Consider the following 24574-nt stretch of genomic DNA (forward strand, 5'->3'; position numbering starts at 1 on the left):
TATTTTAAAGAAAAGAGAAACATATTCTTGCAAAAACAATAACTAAAAAAGCATTCAAGTTCTTTCATACATTCCTTGGGAAGCGCTTAAGGCCTTTCTGGAAAGCAGTTTGGCACTAAGTATCAATGGGCATATCTTGTGACTCATAAATCTTGTACTAATAAATCTTTATGAGGAGATTATGAGGTGTGCACAAACTTCATTGCATCCATGGATGTTCATAATCCTACAAAGTTACACGCAACCAGAACGTTCATCAAGAAAGGACTGGTAACATTAATGCACATCTATGTGGTTGAATTATCTGTAAACAATAAGAGTTATTTAGACATTGATATGAAAATGATGCCAAGAAATAAATATATAAATGAAAAAAAAGTGTTAATGTAAGTTAACAAAACCAGTATAAAACTTTTATCTGGCAATATAATCAAGAGGACAAGTTAAAAAAATTTTGATCATTAAGTATTACATACAACTGATGAATAAATCAACTAGAAAAAAAGTAACTACTATATTCCTCAGTTTAAAAATTTAAAAATATACACATATATATTTTACCTGATGATGATGAAGTCAGTGAAGCTGAAGAGGCATCAAGAGATGGTCCAAACAGGGGGTCCCAAGCCAGTAAATCACTGGTCCCTTTCCTGCCATAACATTTTAAAAATAAGGATTTTAACAAAGGAATATTTTATTAGTATAAAATCTAGTCACTTATTTTTATTTCACAGAATTATAACAGCTCAATATATGATTAAAAAGTTGGATAGTCTATCAATGGAATATGTTAAGAAACAACATTTAATAAACAAGTATTTATTAATTGCTATAAGAACCTACAATAACATTATCTGAAGCTGGCAGGGGAGAGTAGGGAAAATTTACCCCCACTGACTGCACTGTGACATACTCTAGCAAGCTTAGGGGCTGCCAGAATGCAAATAATGATTTCAGCTTTACATATGAAGAAAAGCAACACGGAGAGTCTAAATGAGCTGACTAAGGACACACAGCTACTTAATTCTACAACAGTGTCAAGTCTACTGATTGACTTGGCACCCAGTCTTGGACAGAAAATGTCTTAATTTTCTGATATGAAATCAGGTAGAAATTTCATAAGGCCATACTTCCTTTCAAAGATTAAGAAGAAGGGTAAAGGATTTTTTAAAAAGTACTTCTCAAGTACAGAATGGTGGCTCTAGCCCAACGTCCTGATACAGACTTTAAAGGCGTGATCACTGTGCTCTATCACGCGTGGGTGGAATTCCTCTCTGGGCAACCCACTGCCTGGGCCCCTGAGGTGGTCTGAAGACAGTCTGGATCATACACGCCTTTTTATAGGAGAGAACCAAGACTACGGACAAAATCATCAGGAGCATCAATATTCTAGTTTCAAAAAACTCAACATGCTGCATAACCAAAGGTTTCCCCCGCGGACCCCTGGGAATCCACTGGACTGGTCGCTCTCAGGATTCAATTCCTGGCTCTTTCTTTGACTTTCTCTTTCATTCCAGTCACCCCTTTTAAGATGCCTATCTCGAGGATCCTGAAGCATCTGACCTTTGTCATCACCTCTTTTTTTTCAGCTTTATTGAGGTATGGTTGGCAAATAAAAATTGTATATATTTAAGGTATTAAAAAAAAGAAAATACCCATTAAAATATTTTAATGTATCAAGCTGCCATTATTTTTAAAAAATCTTAGGAAACAGGCCCGCTATAATGAAAATGTTACAATTATCTATAAGCACATACCTAGTATCTCAACATGCACCTACATGGAAGCACACTACACCTTGTATGATAAAGCCCAGAATTGCATTTGCATAAATAATTCCTAAAAGCAAAGTTTTAAAGCACTAAACAATGTATCTTTAAAAATGCTAAATCAAATGAATACCACCACTGTGCTCAATTAGTGCCTCGCTTCAAAAGTATCAAACCATTTTAAGCTATCCATTTAATTAAGCCTACTTTTACTTATGCAAAAAAACATAAAAAGAAAGTATTCTTACTGATAGATACACAAGTGAAGAAGGACCCATGCAACATTGTCTTAAAATATTTTTTTTCTATTTAAGAAGAGCTGGCAACGTGTCCTCTAGCCCTCTCCTTTTGCAAGTGCGAAAATAAAAAAAACATTAAAAGTGGAGTCAGGAGGCCAGAAGGGGAGCTCCCACACAGTACCACTCAAGGTCAATTACAAGAAAAGATAATCAATTACAGACCCCAACAGAAAGAAGACATCAACAGGAAGACAGCCAATTACAGACCTCAAAAGAAGCCATCGACAGGAAAGAATCATCAATTATAGGAAGAATCGTATACTGCATCCCAAACAGAAATGGACGACCTGAGCAACTCAGCCAATGAGAAACCATCACCACCCTGAACTCTTGCTTTTCTCCAGTGGACTTTTGTTCAAAACAACCCCTCCCAATTTCCTCCTTTTTCTCTAAAAACTAACATTCCTCTCCCTTGTTTGCTGGATTTGCCTACGGTCCGTCACGCATATCCTGAATTGCAATTCTTTGGCTATTCCCGAATAAACTTGTTTTGCTGGTAAAATACTGGCTGTTTTATTTTTTAAGGTTGACATATATGATGTCAGAAAGTGGGATATGAAGAAGACCCCCCAAGAGGAGACAGCTCTCAGAACTCAGCAGGGTACTCGCACGGAGCCCCTGGTGCTCATCACTCTGCGAATGGCCGCCTGCTTTCGGTTTGGTCAGTCTCCTCTTGGAATTTGAGCTCTCCCTCCCTTTGCCTTCTGAGCTCTCAAACTTTATTTGGGATCAGGAGAGGCTTTGTCCTCTCGGGGGAGGGACTACGTCCTTAGGTTCAAGGCACTGTCCTTGGTGAGTACTCAGCTATTTTCTGAAGGGAACACAGTCTCTTTTGGGGTTCAGGCTTCCTGAAAATCCAGAAGTTGTCTTTGGTTTCCAGAGTCCTTTTGGCATCAGGGCTGGGAATCCAGCAACTTTCTTTTGCTTTTAGAGTCCTTCAGAAATCAGGGCTAGGACTCTAGCAACTTTCTTCAGTTTTCAGAGGAAATTTCAAAAACGGGATCCCAATCATCTAACGTTTTGAGGGAAACCTTCCTACAGGCAAATCCAGTAAACAAGGGAGAGGAACGTTAGTTTTTAGAGAAAAAGGAGGAAATTGGGAGGGGTTGTTTTGAACAAAAGTCCATTGGAGAAAAGCAAGAGTTTGGGGTGGTGACGGTTTCTCATTGGCTGAGTTGCTCAGGTCGTCCATTTCTGTTTGGATGCAGTATACGATTCTTCCTATAATTGATGATAATTTAAATAAATGTAAATAAGATCAAAATTTACACTGTTAAATTAAAATAATGGATGGTCATTGAATATCTAATTTATTCCGAATACGATTAATTACTGAACATACGTTTATCTACTTTTGGCTTCCTATTGCAGAGAAACTAAAAATATTTGCTCTATTAGTAAACATGTTTTCTGCCACACACAGGAATTTTCTATGAAAAAGGGTACGTTTCTAGAAATTTATAAAAGGTAAGTCTGCCAAGCTGCAAAATGCTAATATAGTTCACAATGTCTTACTTCTTAGTTTTTCATTAGGAATTAAAGATTCTAAGGGTTAAGAATTCCTTTTTTTTTTTTTTTTTTTGAGGAAGATTGGCCCTGAGCTAACATCTGCTGCCAATCCTCCTCTTTTTACCCCAGAAGATTGGCCCTGAGCTAACATCTGGGCCCATCTTCCTCTACTTTATACGTGGGACGCCTGCCACAGCATGGCTTGCCAAGCAGTGCATAGGTCTGCACCTGGGATCTGAATCGAGGAACCCCAGGCCACCAAAGTAGAATGTGTGAACTTAACTGCTGCACCACCGGGCCAGACCCAGCGCTAAGAATGCTAATCAATATATGTATTAATACAGGAAACACCTGCATATGCAAAAAAAGTAGGATGTGTGTTTTGATAAAAGAAGGTATGAGGAACGGAAATGCATTTTGTTGAGGGAAAAGAAAGTAATTTTGTCCTAAAGAGAGGCTGCTTATTTTGGAATGGGAAAGAGGAAAACATAGGACAAAATCTAAATGTAAAAAGAAAGTATAGAAGGTGTGTGGAAAGGAATATTGGGAAAGAAATTTTAACGTGTGGTCAAGTCGGCTAAGATTAAAATGAATTTATTAAAATGAGTTTTAATACCAAAACAAGCTGATGCGAAATTAAAATTTGGCTTTCTTTTGTATTGAAAGGACAAGGTTTTCTTTCTTAATTTCCTGGGTTGTTTCTATCAGGTCTTTAATTACGTATGAGAACTGAGTCTTCTTAGTATTAAAGACGTACGTTTTGCTTACAACCATGTAATCTTTTGTATTTGCCTTTGAAACCTTTTCGTTTTACTTTGGTCAAATAGATACTTAAGTATTATTTCATAATGATCTGTGATCCTATTGGGTCAACTGTCCAAACCTTTTGATATTTTTCACAGGCTTCCCAAAATATTCAAATTCTAAATGAAGTCTTTTTGACCTGGATATAACTTTGGGATTTTCGAGACAGCATCTGGGACATCTCAAAGGATTTGTTCCCTCTTCTTATAAAAAGAGAGATGTTATACTAATGGCTTATTTGTCAAACTACACGAGAAGCATGGTTGAATAAGCAATAATAAGCCTTTTGTAGGTTATACTGTATGGGTGAATGTGACTAAAAAGTGTTCTGGAAATTGTATAAAATTCCTAAATATCTAATAATATGTCCCAATATAATGTTATTACCTGTAATTCTAATTACTATCTAAAATATATGTCACAAAAATACCCAAATTTTCCTGTCAGTTGCATTTATGCATTGCCTTTTTTTTAAAAAAAAAGTATTTCACCAGTTATAGACAGTTATTGTTTTACTGTAATGCTTTTACAAAACATGTTTCATTTTCAGAGAAAGTCATAGAAAAGATTTTCACAAGTACTCTGGAATACAAGTTTTAATAACTTTAAGAACATAACTGAAATGGATGGGAGTCTCTGGAACTCAAATGAAAGACTGATTGCTTTAATATTTTGTTTTTCCAGATGTACAGAACCCCTTTTTCTCTTCTCTAAGCTATCTATAACTTACAGCAATTTGGTAAGTTGTATCTTTGCAAAAAGGGTTGAAATTTATCTTTTTCTCTCTACCTGATCCCTCCAGAATTCAGAAACTCTTCAGTATTCTTTTCATGACAAAAGACGTATTTGCATGGGCTCACTGAAGGCCTGTTCTCCTTGTAACAGAACATAACAGGAAATGCTGGCTATGCTACCAAGGCCGTGACTAGATGTCATATTCAAAAAAGTAACACAGTCTCAGAAATGATCAGACAGCTCTAAGGAACTGCTTGCTTACAAGGTTTCAGGAGAACAATCTTAAAAAAGAGCTTATATGGTCACCCACTATTTTTGCTGCATTTATATAATCAGGCCAAGTTTAATACAAAAAAACTAGTTTTACTATGATTATCTTTAGTAAAAATGGGGGTAATTGTGGAGAGAGAAATTATGTTTGCACCTTTGTAGATATTAAATTCTAGTCCTATTAACTGTCTTTAAGGTTTTGTTACATACCTATAGGCTGGACTGGATCCCAAATTCTTCTAGTTTTCCTTAAATTTCTATGATACTCTAAACTAATAATTCCCACTTTTACTGCCCTTGAAATCTCCTTGGAAGGGCCTATACTGGGCCCTCCTCACTACCCAGATGGCAGCCAACCTATAAGGACTCATGCCTTGGGTACACATCTCACAGCTCAAGAAGGCTCCACCTGACATCTAGTCCTATACAAATGCTGGAGACCTCCAAATCAAATTGACTAGGAAGAGAAGCAGCTGACATCTGAGGCAGACAGCTTTCCCAGGATGTCTGGACCAGGCCTGCACACTTTTCTTTCATTGCTCTATCTCACTGTTTCCTCCCTCCCTGCTGTGGAAGGATAATGCCTTTGTCCATATTTCCCAATCCCGAGCAAAAGGAGTAAACCTCTCTATTTGCTGCATTTGCCATCAGAAACCTTGATCTGTTCAGGACAATAAAGACCCCTTGGTCACTCTCTAAGTAATGTCACTGGAATTCCAGATGCCATTGTATGTTTAAATTGTTCTGCAGGCCCATTTTATAAAGTCAGGGTACTAAACCTGACTAATTTAGCTCCTTGCTTTAATTCAACCCAACCTTGGGAAAGAAAGACATCTTATGAATGTTTATATGATGAATTCTGTAGAGCGACCAATGTAAATTGGATCATTTGTACACTTGTTGATATATATCCATATATTTAGGCAACCTCTCAATATGTAACACCACAATGTCTGAGCCTTGGTTAAATGGTGCTCATGCCTCTATGCCAGTGAATGAGTCAGAGGTACTGTTACTTATGCAGGAGCCTTATGTACAGTCCTGGTGACGTACTTGGAGGATCTGACAATAGCCTTTATGCTTGGGTATCTCATTGCCTTGACAGCTGGAGAGTATGAGGACAGGGTGCCCTTGTCATATTCACCACCCCGTTCTCCCTGCATAACCAGTCAGAAGCCTCTCATTGGCCAGTCTCACTAAATTCTTCTCCTCGCCTCAGACAAGAACTTCCAGGAGGCATGCACGATTCTGGGTTTGCCTCTGCAGGGAGAGCTTTCTTTCCACAATCGGAGTAAGTGCAGTGAACAAACGATTAGTATCTCTCCCTAACACTAAAAGAGATGGCCATTCCATAGCCAAAGCAGTTGTGACCCAACAATGGTCACTTCACTCGTTGGCCAGGGCAGTTCTAGATCCCTACGGTAACGACCACCTCATACTGCACAGGGTAAACACCTCTGGGCAAGGAGAGATCCAACTACCTGGAATTAGAGAGCAAGCACGTTGGTCGACACCAATTCCCCCCAATAACCCACTGTCTTCCGATTTATTCAGGTGGCCACCCTGAGGTCTGAGTTCCTCATGTGGAACTATCATACAGATTGGGCTTGTTGTATTGTTCTTCATTCCTGCTTTGTGTACTCGTTGTTAAACTCCGTACCTATTGCCGATTGAACTTTTACAACCATAACATACCTAATAAGGGGATGTTAACACAACAATCTGAAATGATTTCTGACGCTTACAACCTCGGACGACTAAAGATTCTGAATAAGAGGCACCTGAGAGCTCTCCTTCTTTGCCTTCCTTGTTACTCAAATGTGGCCTAAACGGTTTCCAACCACTATGCATTTTTCCCTTCAACATGGTACATGACAACCAGGAAAGGTCCTTCCTGGCACCAAGGGACAAAAGCACTACGCACAGAGAACCTAACTCTTGACCAGTGATGCTTTAGGAGAAAGATCTTGATCAAAAGGAGAAAATATGAAAAATTAGTAAAGGGAAACCTCATTTAAAATGGAGTTAGGAGGCCAGAAGGGGGTGCTCCCATGCAGTACTACTGGAGGTCAGTTGAAGGGAAGATAGTCAATTACAGATCTCAAGAAAAGTGGTCAATAGGAAAAAATTGTCAGTTACAGGAAGAAATGTGCATTGTATCGCAAACAGAAACTGCCGACCCCAGCAACTCAGCCAGTGAGAAACCATCACCACCCTGAACTCTTGCTTTTCTCCAACGTACTTTCATTCAAAACAAACCCTCCCAGTTGCCTCCTTTTTCTCTATAAACTAATGGTTGTCTCCCTTGTTTGTTGGATTTGTCTGTGGTCCACCATAGCATGCACACCCTGAACTGCAATTCCTTGGCTATTCCCAAATAAGCTCGTTTTTCTGGTAGAATAACTGGCTGTTTTATTTTTAAGGTTGACACAACTTAATTGAGAGACTTCCTCATTAGGAAGCTCATGAAGTATATGGTTTATTTTACAAGGTCCCAGCAAAAACTGAAGGAAAAAGTGAGCAAATTTCCATGAAAATAACTGGCTGAAATACAGACACATACGTACTTGGGATGCTATCATTTATTTAGAAGCAGTGAGGCAACAAAGGCTAAACAGTTAAATGGATTTTTAAAAATCTATTATAAAAAGAATTATTGTCAAATGAGAAATAATTTAAAACAACCAAAAATTCCACATGGTGTTTCACAGCTTAGAAAATAGGATGATTAACAACACTCTATTGAAATTGAAACTGCAGAGATGATAAAACTCTCTAGAGAAAAGGCCAAAAGGATACTTAAAATTTGAATGCAGTGGGGAGAAAAGGATGAGCAGATGGAGGACAGAGGATTTTTAGGGCAGTGAAACTATGGTATTAGTGAACACCTGTCATCATCCATTTGTCAAAACTTCTAGTATCTAAGTATCACACCGAGAGTGAGCCCTGATGTAAACCACGGACTCTGAGTGACACTGATGTGTCAACAGAGGTTCATCAATTGCAACACGTGGGGGGCTGTGATGGTGGGGGAGGCTGGGAATTATGTAGAGGCAGAGAATAAATGCAAACACTTGCACTCAATTTTGCTATGAACCTAAAAAGGCTCTAAAAAAATAAAATCTATTGTAAAAAAATGTTAATGTGAAACTTACTCATTGGATGCAGCAGACGGCTTTGATTTTGTTAACTCTTCACCTGATTAAAAAATTGAAACATTATTAAAAAATTCATAATCTGAGAAACTTTTTAATGTAAGGAGAAACATGACACACACAGCTCATTACTATGAACACTTTAAAACTCCTGGAATAACATAAATATAATTTAAACAATTATGAAGAAAAAAATAAGCCTTTAACAAGCTTTCTATCATGCTTAAGAATATTAAAATAGCTGAATTTCTGCTAAATCTTTGGTAAGAAATGACATGTCAACCAAACTATAATATTCATTAAAATAAAACTGCTGTTCAGAAGAGAAAATATGGGCTGCAACTGTAAAAATTAGAAAAAATGTTTAAATACTTCTGAAAGTATTACTCAAGAATTATAACTGATGAATCATGAAAGCATTTTTCAAGTTCTAAGAATATTATTAGTGACTGTTATATTGACCAGAAATAGTCATGGACTCTTGAAGAATGTCCTATTCTGAACAGGTAGAATTTTGACAACAACCTAAAGCAGCAGCCTCCTTCTTGAGAAGGCAGCTGTATTGCTACCTTTCGCACTGCAATGTGAATCATTTCATAAGCAACTAACACAGGAGCATAGCATCGGCGATGCAAAAGTCATGTTGCTTCATGAGCAATTCTCCCTGGACCTTAAGGTTTTGCATCACCAAGCAATAGCTGACGAACACAAAAGACATCAACATGGGTAACTGCAGCAGAGCGTGAGGAATACCACACTGTACGTGATGCCCATTCACGCCACATTCTACCATTGGGCTCAGTTTGGCCATTTGTTTTGCCTCAAAGTGCTTACTGCACTCCATCTTTCCATATTTTGCCCTCACCTCCATAACTCAATTTCTCCCTTTTATCCTCATTTTCTACACATCCCTTATCATCAAGGGACTCAAAAAATAAAGTCCTACTTTTAGTTCGGTATTTATTATAAATTTAATAGGTCTTTTTAATTGTGTTAGAATTGTATTAGGATTCATGTTACAGTTTTTATCAAGCGTCATGTTTGTAAAACTGCACAGCTTTTGAGTTGACTGCCTCAACTCTTTTTCCCACAACCCTTGTTATTTGCACGAGTCTACAAAAGATGTTAGCGTTCCAAAAATGTTTTTAGTAAAGTTACTATACTAAAAGCCATATAATAGAAACTGCAATCATGATATGACTTACACATAGGTAAAGCTAAAGCTTACTCATCTTATAAATGCCTTCCAGCTCATGAGGCAGAGTTATGCCAGTTGAACATTCTTAATCAGAAGCTACGCTTTGGCTTTGTTGACTTCTGAAAAATGTTGTAGCCATGTATTTAAGTTTAAGGTATATCTCAACACTAAAAGAAATAATATAGATAAGTTGTCTCCTGTTTAAAGTAAGTATCTTTTCTAGTCTGTTGTCAAGGCTCATGATGAGAAAAAAACAGTTATTTCTATAACTACATATGTAAGGCTACAAGCTTAGCAAATTGCCTGATAAATTTTAATAGACATAAAATAACCAATTTAAATGTCAAACTTACTAGACGAATTCCGATTCATCTGCACCTAAAACAGAAATGCAAAAACTCAGTGCCATCAAACAAATAATTTAATTTGTTAATGAAAAATTTGGTAAAATGTTAATACTGGGAACCTAATTTTAAGTTGTTTTTAGTATATCGGCTCAATTGTAAACTATATTTACATAGAAAGATATATAGAAAAAACTTTCAGTAGTTTTTGTTTTCTAGTGAAAATATAAGGCATGTACCTTTAACATTCAATAATATCTACAGCAAAATACTGTAACTTGTTATTTTAAAAATTTAACATAAATATTTTGAAAATGAATGTTTAAATATTACAATGATTTTATAAAGTCAATAGGTAAAAATATAAAATATTGCACTTACTGGGCTGTGTCTCTAGCAGTACATGGAAGGAAAAAGAAAGACACAGTGTTCATTTTAGAATTTAAAATATCGTATTTTCCTGCTCTAATAATTTGTCTATTCCCTTCTGAATCATACCTAAAATCTATACATCTTAAAACACATACATTGTTGAGGGAAAACACACTTAAGCTAGATAAGCAAACTGGGCAATGAAATATACTCACAATATCCTCCTTCCAAACTCAATATTAACTACCAAACTTTTGCAAAGTATTATTTATTTTCTGAGTATGAAATTAATACATGTTCACTGTTTTTTAAAAAATAGAAAAGAGAAGGGCTGGCCCAGTGGCGTAGTGGTTAAGTTTGCACATTCTGCTTTGGCAACCCAGGGTTTGCCAGTTCGGATCACGGATGCAGACCTAGCACCACTCATCAAGCCACACTATGGAGGTGTCCCACATAATATAGAGGAAGATTGGCACAGATGTTAGCTCAGGGACAATCTTCCTCAAGCAAAAAAGAGGAAGACTGGCAACAAATGTTAGCTCAGGACCAACCTTTCTCATTAAAAAAAAGAAAACAGAAAAAAGAAAAGAGAGAAGAGCACAAAGGAGAAAATTTAAAACCATCGAGGATTTCACTACCCAGAAATAGATGCTTAACATTCGGTATATACTCCTCTAGGCTTTTATTTATTTACATACATATTTTTAGGTTGGCTTTGCTCTTACACAACAAACATTTTTAATCGTTTCACAAATTCCTATTTCATATATATACCCATAATTTAATCTTGGCATTAATCTTAATGTTAAATATAATGGAAGAATAAAATCTAACTTCAAAAATCTATCTTTTTGGTGGAAAAGACAGTTCCAAAATTAAATTGCAAAAGCACATGACTGAGAGAAAAACACTTTTTTCCAAACAAATATACATAGATACTTAAAGTATGTAATTAAATAACAGTACAGAATGGTGAGAACTTTTATTCTCCATTATCAAGAAGAAGAGGTCTAATATCAATTATGATGAGCATATACAGATATACTACATTGTTATTCTAAGACATGCTTCTTCCCATAGTTTAACTTTTCTGGGTTTAGAATATGACATCAATAAAAAGATCTATTAGGGTGATATATTTTTCCTCCCTCAAAAGTTATTAAGTACGGTATCTTAGAACTGAGGAATTAACCACTATCACTAAGAACTCTTACCTGTGCCGTTCCTTGTATGAAAAGTATGGAAAAACAAACATGTAGTGACAGACAAAAAAATGCGAAGATATAACTTAATCTTTAAACTCATCATTTTACGGAATTTCCTTTTACATAAGGGTCAAAAAACACGGACGAAAAACTTTAACATTAGATGAGGAAAAGATTAACAATGCCAGTTCACAAAATTCTGCCTGAGACATAAAATAAAACAAATGGCAGAAATAGTGGATACTCTACATTTTCGATTCCTTGTAAGACACTTTCAAAAGGAAGCAAAACTAAGCCAAACTCACATGTTCACCTGCCTACATAAACATTATAAAACCGTATACTTTAATAAAGCCGAAAAAAATTATAAACTAAATATTGCCTCATCCAACCTGCTTAACTACTGCTAAGTGATGTTTCATTTATTATTATTCCTAAAATTAAACAGATGCAGGCAGACAAGGTTAAAAAAAAAAAGTCTTCTAAGAAGCACAAACATGCTCATCTTCTTACTTACAGATACTGCTGGGGAGAGTGTGATGTTTCCTATGGACACTTTCAACTCATCCAAGGAAGCCACGGCGTGATGCGAGTTGTTTGGGTGCACAGGCTTGATCTCTATCCGGTACTTCTTTGGCTCTTCATCTTCAGAATCAGAATCACTAGATGAGTAGAAATGGTTCTCTTTGGTATGTGAGTATCAGTTAAAGAATTGTGTTTAAATTACCCTAATGCATAACCAGTTTTTTCACATTTATAAAAAGGAACAAAAACCTTTAAGAGATAAGAGGGACTTTAGAGAAATATAACTACTAACTTTTATTAATAAAAACATGTCAAATGAAGAACATGGAGTCACATTTTATTATAATTAACAATTTGAACAGTCTTTATTAAATAATAAATTATGTTGTTCTAACTGTCTACTGTATGCCAACACAATCCATAAGAATATCCACATGATAAAAGGATATCATTCTGATTTGCTTCTGGTTTTATACTATAGCCTTCTTCATCTACATCAGGAATGTTCTATGGGAAAAAGAAAAAAGAACTTTACTGTAACGATGGCTCCAACTACAAATATATTAAAGATTAACAAAATAGCCTTAACTATTACCGAGGGGCTATATCATTTATCAAATATCAACAGGTTAACAAAATTACTAACACTGTGGGAAAATCACATCGTTTTAGTTAGTTTCAAATCACAGTCCACGCTTCAGATGTCTGAAGGAGAAAAGCCTTGTAAAATGAAACAGAGGGAGAGAACAGGTGTTCGGGTAGGAATGCCAGCAATTCCACGCATAACCAAATTTTCACAAGTCTTCAAAGTGAAGAAATAAAAGCACAAGACTGTGTGTGTCTGGGGAAGAGAGGTGGTGAAATCAGAGGACTGACAGCTTAAGTAAATGGAAGTATATATCAAAAATATAGAAAAAGAGAAATAAAAGGCTACCAAGAAAATTAAAACTCTACTAAAATACCATCTCTTACCCATGAGACTGGCAAAAATTCAAAAGCTTGAAAATACACTTTGTTGGCAAAGCTGTGAGAAAATGTACTCTTATGCACTTTGCTGGTACGATACAAAATAATATAATCCCTACAGACAGAAGTTTAGCAATATCTCTTCCACCCAGAAATTCCATTTCTAGGAATTTGCCCCGAAAATACACCCCCAACAATTTAAAAATACATATGAAAGAAGATTATTCATCAAAGATTATTTATAACTCAAAATTAGTGGAAAGTACCTACATGTTAAAGCATAGTTGAATAAATTATGGCACATACACAAAATGGAGTACTATGCAGCTATTAAAAAAACAGATGAGAAAGGCTTCTGTGAACTGATAATCAAGTAACTTCCAGGAGATCCTGCTAACTGAAAAAAGCCAAGTATAAAATAACATATACAGTATATCTTTTAAGCGAAAAAGGGAAAATTTCGAAACATATAGATATCTGCTTATCTTTATATAAAAAAAAACACTGGAGGGATAAATCGGAACACAACCAAGTTGGCTGCCTACAAGGGAGGACAATGGAATAGAAGGGACACAGGAGGGAGGACACTTCTCTGTGTGTCTTTGTGGTTACGTAAGGGAACATTCCTACTTTTAGGAAACACATACTTAAGTATTCAGAGATAAAGGGCCATAATACACAGAATGTGTGCTCAAATGGATCAGGAAAAAATATTACACACACACACAAACACATGCACAGATGTAGGGAGAATGTAACTGTTAAAGCAAATGTAGTAAGAGTTAATGGTACACAAGTGTTCTTTGCACTAATTGTATTCTTGTATTTTTTTGTATGTTGGAAGTTATTTCCAAATAAAAGTTTTAAAAAGAAAAAAACACTACCAAGAAATCAGTTGTAATTGGACAGCCAATACCCTTCTACTAGCAAAGTGTGTCGTTCCTTCTGCAATCACTTGCTAAAGCTCAGCAAGAGGAACATGAAGGATTGCTCATCTGACAGGCACAGCACTAGGTGAAGAACTAAGAGCAGAATTTACACGGCCACAGCTTCCAGGCTGAATGAACAGTCTAATGTCGTCAGCAGTGAATTGACAGACTGGATTAGAGTCTAGAGGTAAAGGGCAGATTCCACAGATAAAAGTTGACAAGTGATGTCGTTATGACCCTAGCAGTAGAGCACTTTCTTTGAGTTCTACATCCTGCCTGCTAATTTGCAAAGAAACTTTGTCAAATGTGGATTCATTAGTAACCAGAATGAGAAGTTTTTTAGAATACTTTATTCCTATTTCCAGAATATACCAGAAACAAACATAGAAGATGGTTGATCTTCTAGAAGTTCTAGCTGGGATTTGCCAACTGACGCTACTTTTAAATTTGTTTACAACATGCTATACAGTATGATGCAATAATTTAAAATACGGAGCTGTTTCAGATAGGACTGAGTAAGCTGTTTTTGGATCAACCTCCTGCAGATTACAACTATAAACGCTGCTCAAAATACATAAACAACTATCTGAAAGCACTAGAGAGTGAACTAGAGCCACCATTTGAAAAGCTATAAAGTGATACGCTCAAGAACTCTATAAATAAACCAAAATGGAATTCTAAAAAAGGTTCAAATAATCTAAAGGCAGGAAAATGAAAACAAAAAACAGAATGAACAGAAAACAAAAAATAAAATGGCAGACTCAAGCCCTGACACGTCAAAAATTACATTAAATAAAATGATACAAATATAACAAAAGACAGAGACTGGCAGAAAGGATTAAAAAACACATGACCGACAGAAAGTCAACACGGAAATTACAGAATTAAATGAAAAACTGGACCAGATGGACTTAAGAGATATATATAGAACACTCTATCCAAAAACAGCAGGTTACACATTCTTCTCAAGTGCAAATGGAACATTCTCAAGGACAGACCATATCTTGGGAAACAAAGCAAGCCTCAACAAGAGGGTTGAAATAATATCAAGCATCTTTTCTGACCATAATGCTATGAAACTATAAATCAACTATAAGAATAAAGCCAGGAAAGGGGCAAAAATGTGGAGACTAAACAACATGCTACTGAACAAACAATGGATCACTGAAGAAATTAAAGAAGAAATCAAATATTATCTGGAGACAAATGAAAATGAAAACACGCCATATCAACTCATTTGGGACACAGCAACAGTGGTCCTAAGAGGGAAATTCATTGCAATACAGGCTCACCTCAATAAACAAGAAAAATCTCACATAAGCAATCTCAAACGACACCTAACAGAATTAGAAAAAGAACCACAAACAAAGCCCAAAGTCAGTAGAAGGAGGGAAATAATAAAAATTAGAGCAGAAATAAATGAAATTGAAACAAAAAAGACAGCAGAAAGGATCAGTGAAACAAAGAGTTGGTTCTTTGAAAAAATTAACAAAGTTGACAAACCCTTAGCCAGGCTCACTAAGAAAAAAAGAGAGAAGAATCAAATAAATAAAATTAGAAATGAGAGAGGAGAAATCACAACGGATACCACAGAAATACAAAAGATCATAAGAGAATACTATGAAAAACTATATGCCACCAAATTGGACAACCTAGAAGAAATGGATAAATTCTTAGACTCTTTCAACCTCCCAAAACTGAAGCAGGAAGAAATAGAGCATCTGAATAGACAAATCACAAGTAAAGACATTGAAACAGTAATCAAAAATCTCCCCAAAAATAAAAGTCCAGGACCAGACAGCTTCTCTGGAGAATTCTACCAAACATTCAAAGAAGGTTTAATACCTATCCTTCTCAAACTATTCCAGAAAATTGAGGAAGATGGAGCACTCCCTAACACATTATATGATAATGAAGCCAACATCACCCTGATCCCCAAACCTGACAAGGACAACACAAAGAAGGAAAACTACAGGCCAATATCACTGATGAACATAGATGCAAAAATCCTCAACAAAATTTTGGCAAACCAAATACACCAATACATCAAAAAGATTATATACACCATGACCAAGTGGGATTTATACCAGGGACACAGGGATGGTTCAACATCCGCAAGTCAATCAACGTGATACACTACATTAGCAAAATGAGAAACAAAAACCACATGATCATCTCAACAGATGCAGAGAAAGCATTCGACAAGATACAGTATCCATTTATGATAAAAACTCTGAATAAAATGGGTATAGAAGAAAAGCACCTCAACATAATAAAGGTCATATATGACAAACCCACAACCAACATCATACTCAGTGGGCAAAAACTGAAAGCCATCCTTTTGAGAACAGGAGCAAGACAAGGGTGTCCACTCTCACCACTCTTATTCAACATAGTGCTGGAGGGTTTGGCCAGAGCAATTCGGCAGGAAAAAGAAAATAAAAGGAATCCAAATAGGCAATGAGGAAGCGAAACTCTTGCTGTTTGCAGATGACATGATCTTATATATATAGAAAACCCCAAAGAATCCACTGGAAAACTATTAGAAATAATCAACAACTACAGCAAAGTTGTAGGGTATAAAATCAACATACATAATTCAGTAGCATTTCTATACTCTAACAACGAACTAACAGAAAAAGAACTCAAGAACACAATCCCATTCACAATCACAACAAAAAGAATAAAATAAATTTAACCAAGGAAGTGAAAGACCTATACAACAAAAACTACAAGACTTTCCTGAAAGAAACTGATGATGACATAAAGAGATGGAAAGACATTCCATGCACATGGATTGGAAGAATAAACATAGTTAACATGTCCATACCACCTTTAGCAATCTACAGATTCAATGCTATCCCAATCAGAATCCCAATGACATTCTTTACAGAAATAGAACAAAGAATCCTAAAATTCATATGGGGCAACAAAAGACCCCGAATGACCAAAGCAATCCTGAGAAAAAAGAACAAAGCTGGAGGCATCACTTCAAAACATACCACAAAGCTACAGTAATCAAAACAGCATGGTACTGGTACAAAAACAGGTGCATAGATCAATGGAACAGAATTGAAAGCCCAGAAATAAAACCACATATCTATGTACAGCTAATCTTCGACAAAGGAGCTGAGGGCATATAATGGAGAAAAGAAAGTCTCTTTAACAAATAGTGCTGGGAAAACTGGACAGCCACATGTAAAAGAATGAAAATTGACCATTCTTTTTCACCATTCACAAAAAATAAACTCAAAATGGATCAAAGACCTAAAGATTAGAACTGAAACCATAAGCCTTCTAGAAGAAAATATAGGCAGTACACTCTTTGACATTAGTATCAAAAGGATCTTTTCAGACACTATGTCTTCTCAGACAAGGGAAACAACAGAAAGAATAAACAAATAGGACTTCATCAGATTAAAGAGCTTCTTCAAGGCAAGGGAAAACAGGATTGAAACAATAAAACAACCCATTAACTGGGAAAAAATATTTGCAAGTTATATATCTGATGAAGGGTTAACTTCCATGATATATAAAGAACTCACACATCTCAACAACAAAAAATCAAACAACCTGATCAAAAAATGGGCAGGGGACATGAACAGACATTACTCCAAAGAAGATACACAGATGGCCAATAGACACATGAAAAGATGCTCATCATCACTAATCATCAGGGAAATGCAAATCAAAACTACACTAAGATATCGCCTTACACCTGTTAGAATGGCAAATGGAACCAAAACAAAAAGTGACAAATGTTGGAAAGGTTGTGGAGAAAAAGGAACCCTCATACACTGTTGGTGGGAATGCAAACTGGTGCAGCCACTATGGAAAACAGTATGGAGATTTCTCAAAAAATTAAAAATAGTAATACCATATGACCCAGCGATCCCACTACTGGGTATCTATCCAAAGAACTTGAAATCAGCAATTCCAAAAGTCCCATGCACCCCTATGTTCGTTGCAGCATTATTCACAATAGCCAAGACGTGGAAGCAACCTAAGTGCCCATCAACTGATGATTGGATAAAGAAGATAACGGTATATATATACAATGGAATACTACTCAGCCATAAAAAAGGATAAAATAGTCCCATTCACAACAACATGGATGGACCTTGAGGGTATTATGTTAAGTGAAATAAGCCAGATAGAGAAAGACGAACTCTGTATGACTCCACTCATAGGTGGAAGTTAAACATGTAGACAAAGAGAACTGATTGGTGGTTACCAGGGGAAAAGGGGGATGGGGGTGGGCACAAAGGGTGAAGTGGTGTACCTACAACACAACTGACAATAATGTACAACTGAAATTTCACAAGGTTGTAAACTATCATAATCTTAATAAAAAGTAAATAAAATAAAATCAACACATGACCAAACTATATGCTACCTACCAGAAATCCACTTCAAATATAACAACATAGGTAGACTAAAAGTAAAAGAATGGAAAAAAATATACCATGCAAACATTAATTTAAAAGAAAAGAGTGGACTGTCTTACTATGAGACTTCAGAAAAACAGAGTTCAGAAAGAAAACTGCCAGATTCAGAGACGGACATTATGTCCACAAAAAATCTGTGCACAATTGTGCAAGGCAACTTATTTCTAAAAGCCCAAAACTGGAAACAACTAGATGTCCTACAACAGGCGACTGGTTAAACAAACTCCGATGGATCTACCCCACGGAATTCCACTCAGCAATAAACAGAAATGAACTCTTCATACACGCAACAACCTGGATGAATCTCCAGAGAATTGTGCTGAGTGAAAAAAGCCAATCTCAAAAGGTTACATACAGTCTGATTCCACTTAAATAACATTCTTGAAATGTCAAAATTATAGAAATGGAGACAAGATTAGTGGTTGCCAGAGGTGAAGGAGGGGTGAGGATGGAGGGCAAGTGGCTATGAAAGGCAATCAACGGGAAAGAGCCTTGTGGTAATGGACATGTTCTGTTTTGACTGTCTTAGTGTCAATATCTTAACTGTCAGTGTATAACAGTAGTTTTGCAAGATGTTACCAACAGGAGAAATGGGTGGGGTAAAAGGCACACGGGACTGCTCTATACCGTCTTTACAACTTTCTGTACGTTGATAACTATTTGAAAATAAAAACTTTCATTTAACAGTGTAGTAAGTTTTCAATGCTAGAACTATTCACAGAAACCTGATACTAATAAAAACTTACATGTTACCTGTTTACCCCTTTGTCCATTCAATCCATGGTTTCTATATTAGGGCCCCACAATGCTGGAGCAAAGTGTTAAGACAAAAGCAGTGTGAAGAAGAAAGAGAAGTAACTTCACTCACCAATCTTAAAGGCAGTTTTGGTGGATAGTAGTGGTAGTGATTTAAAAAAATATATTAAGATAGAGCTCACAAGTCATTGGAATGTTTCTCAATCTCTCTGTTCAGAAAGGGGAAATCGGTCAAAACCAAAAGAAAAGACCAATTCATACTTCCTTGGTCAATCTTCAAAGGATGTCGTCCCTCAAAATAATTTTTTTAAATTACATAGACTTTAAAAAGGAACAAAAAATGAACAATAATTTCCCTACCAAAGTAGACTACTGATTTTAAGTAATTAGTAAGACCAGCCATAAATGAAAGGCCATAAATAGTCCATAAATAAATAATAACAGGCCATAAATAAAACAACAAAAAAATGAAAGCCCGCTATCCCTGCTGACCACCAGTGTAATCCTCTGTGACCCCCAAAGTCCAAGTCAAGTTCTGTTTTGAAACCACAAGAAACCACAGTCAAGTGTCTTGTAACTCATTCTCTTTAAAAAAGGGAACACATATACCCACACATTTTCAAAACACCATTACTTAAGAAATGATACTTGCTTTTACTTAGCAAGCTCCTTCCACATCAGCAGACGCAGAACAACTTAATTCTATAACATCTGATTACTACTTTGTTAAGTGAATGTTTAATAACGTATTTAACCAATCCTCATTTTCATGCATGCTTTAGTGTTTCCAGTTTTTTGTTCTCTCTGCCTCTACCCCCTCCCTCTATATATGCATAGATCTTGATCAAGCACATATATATATACACAAAGTTTGTAAAGACAGCCATAACAGGAAACCCCTAGCGATAGGACTGCAGGGTCAAAAAGAACACACATTTCTTATTCGAGGAGACACTGCCAAGTCTCCAGAAGACAGATGGTACCAATTTACATTCCTAGCAACAGTATGAGTATATCAAAACTTTTGCCAACATGATAGGTGTAATAGTAATTGTATCAGAATTAGACTACTATTTTGAACAATATTTCTTACGGTTAATCACTACTTTTATTTCTTTTTATCAAAATTACCTGTTTTCCTTTTCCTACTGGGGCGCTTGCTTAGCTTTTATACTAATTTATATAAAACTTTACAAAGGAAAGTAATTAGCCCCTTGTTACATGTCTTGCTAACCCACTCTGCCAAATTACCTGTAGTGATTCAAATCCTTCTATAGTATATTTTTTCTAATTTTATAAGTTTTTCATTTCTACACAAATTTATCAATAATTTCTTATGGCATCAGAATTTTGTGTCCTCTTTAAAAGCCCTTTTCTAATTCCAGATAAGTACTGACTAAAAATTGGTTAATACTGATCATTATAGAACAGTATCAATGAACTGAGAGAACTGAAAATGTTTTTCTTGAGAGTATATATAAAGTAATAAAACATGAAGTATTAAGGATTTTATTCCATGTTACTACCATCAAAGAAGCACTACAAATAATTAATTTAGAAATAAAATGCACAATGAGTACTAAGCCAAGGGCACACATCTGTGACCTTCTCATTCAGTAGGAGCCCAGCCACCCAGGCAGACAAGCAGCAAGGGGCACACCATCGCTCCAGACGACTCGAACCCTAGAGTTCATCAGAAGTCTACTTTATTTTCACTATAAATTTATTAACAAATCATAATATTCTATTTTAAAGCTGAAATATGAAACAAAAATACTAGTTTTATTTTACTTAAGTAACAGAAAACACAATGTTTCACCAAATATCTGGTTCTTTATTTCGGTACATCTTCATGCTGTAAAAGACCAAGGTGTTTTGGGGCAAGAAACAAGAGCTGTGCGGACAAGAACGATGAGCAAAGCAGACAGCGCGACGCTGCTACACTTAGCAACACGACAAGTGTCCAATGGACAACTTGAAAAGGCGTTTGTCTACACATTACTCACACCATTTGGAAAATCTACTTTCCCATTATAACCACAGGGAGCTCCACTCTATGTCTTCATTAATTATATAGAAAGAAATAGATTCAAACAAGAAATATAAACAAATTTTCTTTAAAACAAAATACACACAGAAAAGTACTAACCATTGGTTGTTGCTATTTCTTGTAAAATGGTAATCTCTTAAAACTCAAACACATGGCAAATAAAGTAGTATTTTAATAGATCTAAGAATAAGTTAGTAAGAGCACCACATTTTAAGAGTATGAAGATCTGAGATCTGGCATATTTCCCAGGAAAAAGCAATACGATATGGCACCATTCCAATCTTAAAAGCAATGTGTCCACTTTTCAAAGGTAGTTAGAACTACTCTCTATTTAAGAGGAAAGTATCTGGCAATATAAAGCCAAAAACTCATCTGTAAAGTAATTTTAATAGTGAACTTACAATAACCTAGTTAGTATTTCTCTCAGAAAGATTTGTAAACAACTCAACCCAAATATGCTGGTCATTTCCTAATGAAAATAGCCTATTTAAATTACTTATATCAAAGTAAAATGTACTTACAAGTGAATCTGCATCAGGGCATTCCCTATGAAAATAAACAAAGTATTAGAAATATTCAACTATTTGAAATATTCAAATACTTGAACTATTAGAACCATCTCATAATTATACTATATTGAAAGCGTTTACCTTTATTTAAACATAACTTTTAAACTCTACAAAAATATTTAGAGAAATCAAATTATGAAGATTAAAATATATCAAATGATTTTAAAATTCAAAAGAAGGTATTCCTGTACCCATAATCCATACCAAAATAAAACATAAACAGCTCACAAGTATTTTAAAAACTACTTTCAAAAGTGCTTTTTTCCCATGAATATACACATATCATGGAATATACACACATCATATCAAGGAAGCTGTCAGTCCTGCAAGGATTTCTAGTGGCTTTTAATTCTTTAGGTAGAGAAAGTAAAAAAAAAATAATTCCCCTAAAGAGGAAAGCTTGGCTTAAAAAAATATATTTATATTATTGGTAAATAACATTTTTAAATAACATTTTTTTAAAACTTCAGTTTCATCTGAAGTACTTCCCCTAAGCTAATATATACAGAAGTCAAAACCAGTTTTCTCCAAATGTTAAATGAGTAGTTAGGCTTCCAGCTGCAATAGTTTTCTAGTTTAATGTAACACGCAGCTGAGAACTGGTATTTTATCTTTTAACTGATACACAAATATGCATTTGGATATAAACTAGCAGAAACTACTATTCTAAATGTAAAACTAAAATATAAAGAAGACCAATCAACCTTCTCAATTAACCAAATATAGATCTAAATATATAAAATTAAAGACACTGAAGTCATGAGGAATAAGCTTAGAAGAAATTCTATGTAAACATTCTAAAATAAATTAATAAACAAAAATTATAGAGCATATGTAAAGGCATTTGGATTAGGCACACATTCCTTGGCTTGAGACAGTTAACGCAGATACTATTAGAATCTGCCACTCCAACTATAAACCGGAAACAGGCAGGAGGTACACCTGAAGAGCCAAATGAGCAATAATAAAAAGCACTGAGAATATATAAGATAAACAGGTAATCTCTACCTACTTGAAGACTAAGCACAAATCAGAAGAAGCTTAAGATTGAAGAATTTTGTTAAAAGATTAGATGCAACAGACTGAAAAAATGAAAAGAGGAGGAGAGGACTACGCTGCTCGAAATCCAAACGGAAGCACCAGACAGAAAGGGCAAGTGCAAACCCCGTGTGTCTTTACAGCCATTTAAGAGTCACTTTCAATCGCAAATTTTGAAAAACAGCTTCCTCATTATTGGTAGATGAGGAATATTACATCAAAAAATCTATGCACACTCTGAGGAAATGTTCCAGAAAATGCACTATAGTAACAAACTCAACCCCTCTACAGAATCAAATCAAATGACATGTTAGAACAGTTCTTTCTTCTGTTCTAAAAAGATAGTTTAAATATAAACTAAGTGCACAAGTTCCGAACAGCTGTGTAAAGGCTTTCAGCCCGACCTCTCCAGGCTGTGCACAGCACTCAGCTGGGCGCCTTCACAGTGGGCTGCGGAGGCCGCAGACAAGGGCGGGGAAGGTCAGGCTCTGGGAGGGACCGCTCTTCCAGGACTGCTGGCATTCCCAAAGCCTTCAGGCCAGAAGAGGAAGCATGCCAAGAGCCTCCGCAGTTCAAGCAAAGTGAGTCCTAGCATTCTTCCTGCCAGGAAGCGCTGGAAGAATGCAATCGTGGGGCAGAGGTTTAAGCATCGGTTTTCCGCCTTCTCTTTGGGAAAAAATATTCCAGTATCCAAGCAGCCTAGTGATCATTGGAAAATTACTGATCGTGGAAAACTATTTTAAAAACATGGAATATACAAAAAATATTATAAACTCCTTGAATAAACAGCTGTGAAAACCATACATTATAAAAATATTTTAATTTTAGGCCATTATTCTTTACAATATCTTTCCTGACACATGAATTGGCTACAGTTAAAAATTTTACTCACAAATCAATTGTTTAGACTTCAATATGTATTTCCAATGTTATAAAGAGAGATTAGGTTCCATCCTCTTCATAAATGCTCAAAAAAGACACTTGCAGAAGAGACAGTAATTATAGATATAAATCGCTCTGCAATTGGTCTTAATTTGTTAATCAAATAAAACTTGAAGGGGGAAGAAAGGGACATTCAGAATGGTAGAAACTCTGAGAAACTCAGATGATAAGAATATAATGAGCTAGGAGGCAAGCGCACCCACAGTGCACACTGTTCTCTTCCCATGTTGAAAATATAAGCACCTATGAGACTGCGAACTGCTGCAGCCACTACGGAAAACAATACAGAGGTTCCTCAAAAAATTAGGAATAGATCTACCATATGGTCCAGCTATTCCACTCCTGGGTATTTATCCAAAGAACATGAAAACACGAATGCGTAAAGATACATGCACCCCTATGTTCATGGTAGCATTATTCACAGTAGTCAAGACTTGGAAGCAACCTAGGTGCCCATCAAGAGACGAATGGATAAAGAAGATGTGGTGTATATACACAATGGAACACTACTCAGCCAAAAGAAATGGTGAAATCCGGCCATTTGTGACAACATGGATGGACCTTTGGGTATTATGCTAAGTTAAATAAGTCACAGAAAGAAAGTCAAATACCCTATGATCTCATTCCTCAGTAGAAGATAAAAACAACAAAAAATAATCACATACAGACAGAGATTGGATTGGTGGTTACC

At 35.8% G+C, this 24574-nt stretch overlaps 1 protein-coding gene across 3 annotated transcripts in view; it reads right to left on the reverse strand.

The window, feature by feature from the left end:
- Positions 1-24574, reverse strand: part of FCHO2 (FCH and mu domain containing endocytic adaptor 2) — a 115666-nt gene that overhangs the window by 32904 nt on the left and 58188 nt on the right. For all 3 annotated transcript variants that reach the window (XM_070569861.1, XM_070569860.1, XM_070569859.1), the window contains 7 exons: positions 21856-21880; positions 12632-12692; positions 12178-12350; positions 10465-10476; positions 10093-10117; positions 8542-8584; positions 562-650 (listed from right to left, as the gene is read on the reverse strand). In XM_070569861.1, coding sequence (XP_070425962.1) covers positions 562-650; positions 8542-8584; positions 10093-10117; positions 10465-10476; positions 12178-12350; positions 12632-12692; positions 21856-21880 — 428 coding nt within the window. The remainder of the gene's footprint in view (positions 1-561; positions 651-8541; positions 8585-10092; positions 10118-10464; positions 10477-12177; positions 12351-12631; positions 12693-21855; positions 21881-24574) is intronic.

The sequence above is a fragment of the Equus przewalskii genome, chromosome 13 (assembly GCF_037783145.1).
Source record: "Equus przewalskii isolate Varuska chromosome 13, EquPr2, whole genome shotgun sequence".
Classification (NCBI taxonomy): domain Eukaryota; kingdom Metazoa; phylum Chordata; class Mammalia; order Perissodactyla; family Equidae; genus Equus; species Equus przewalskii.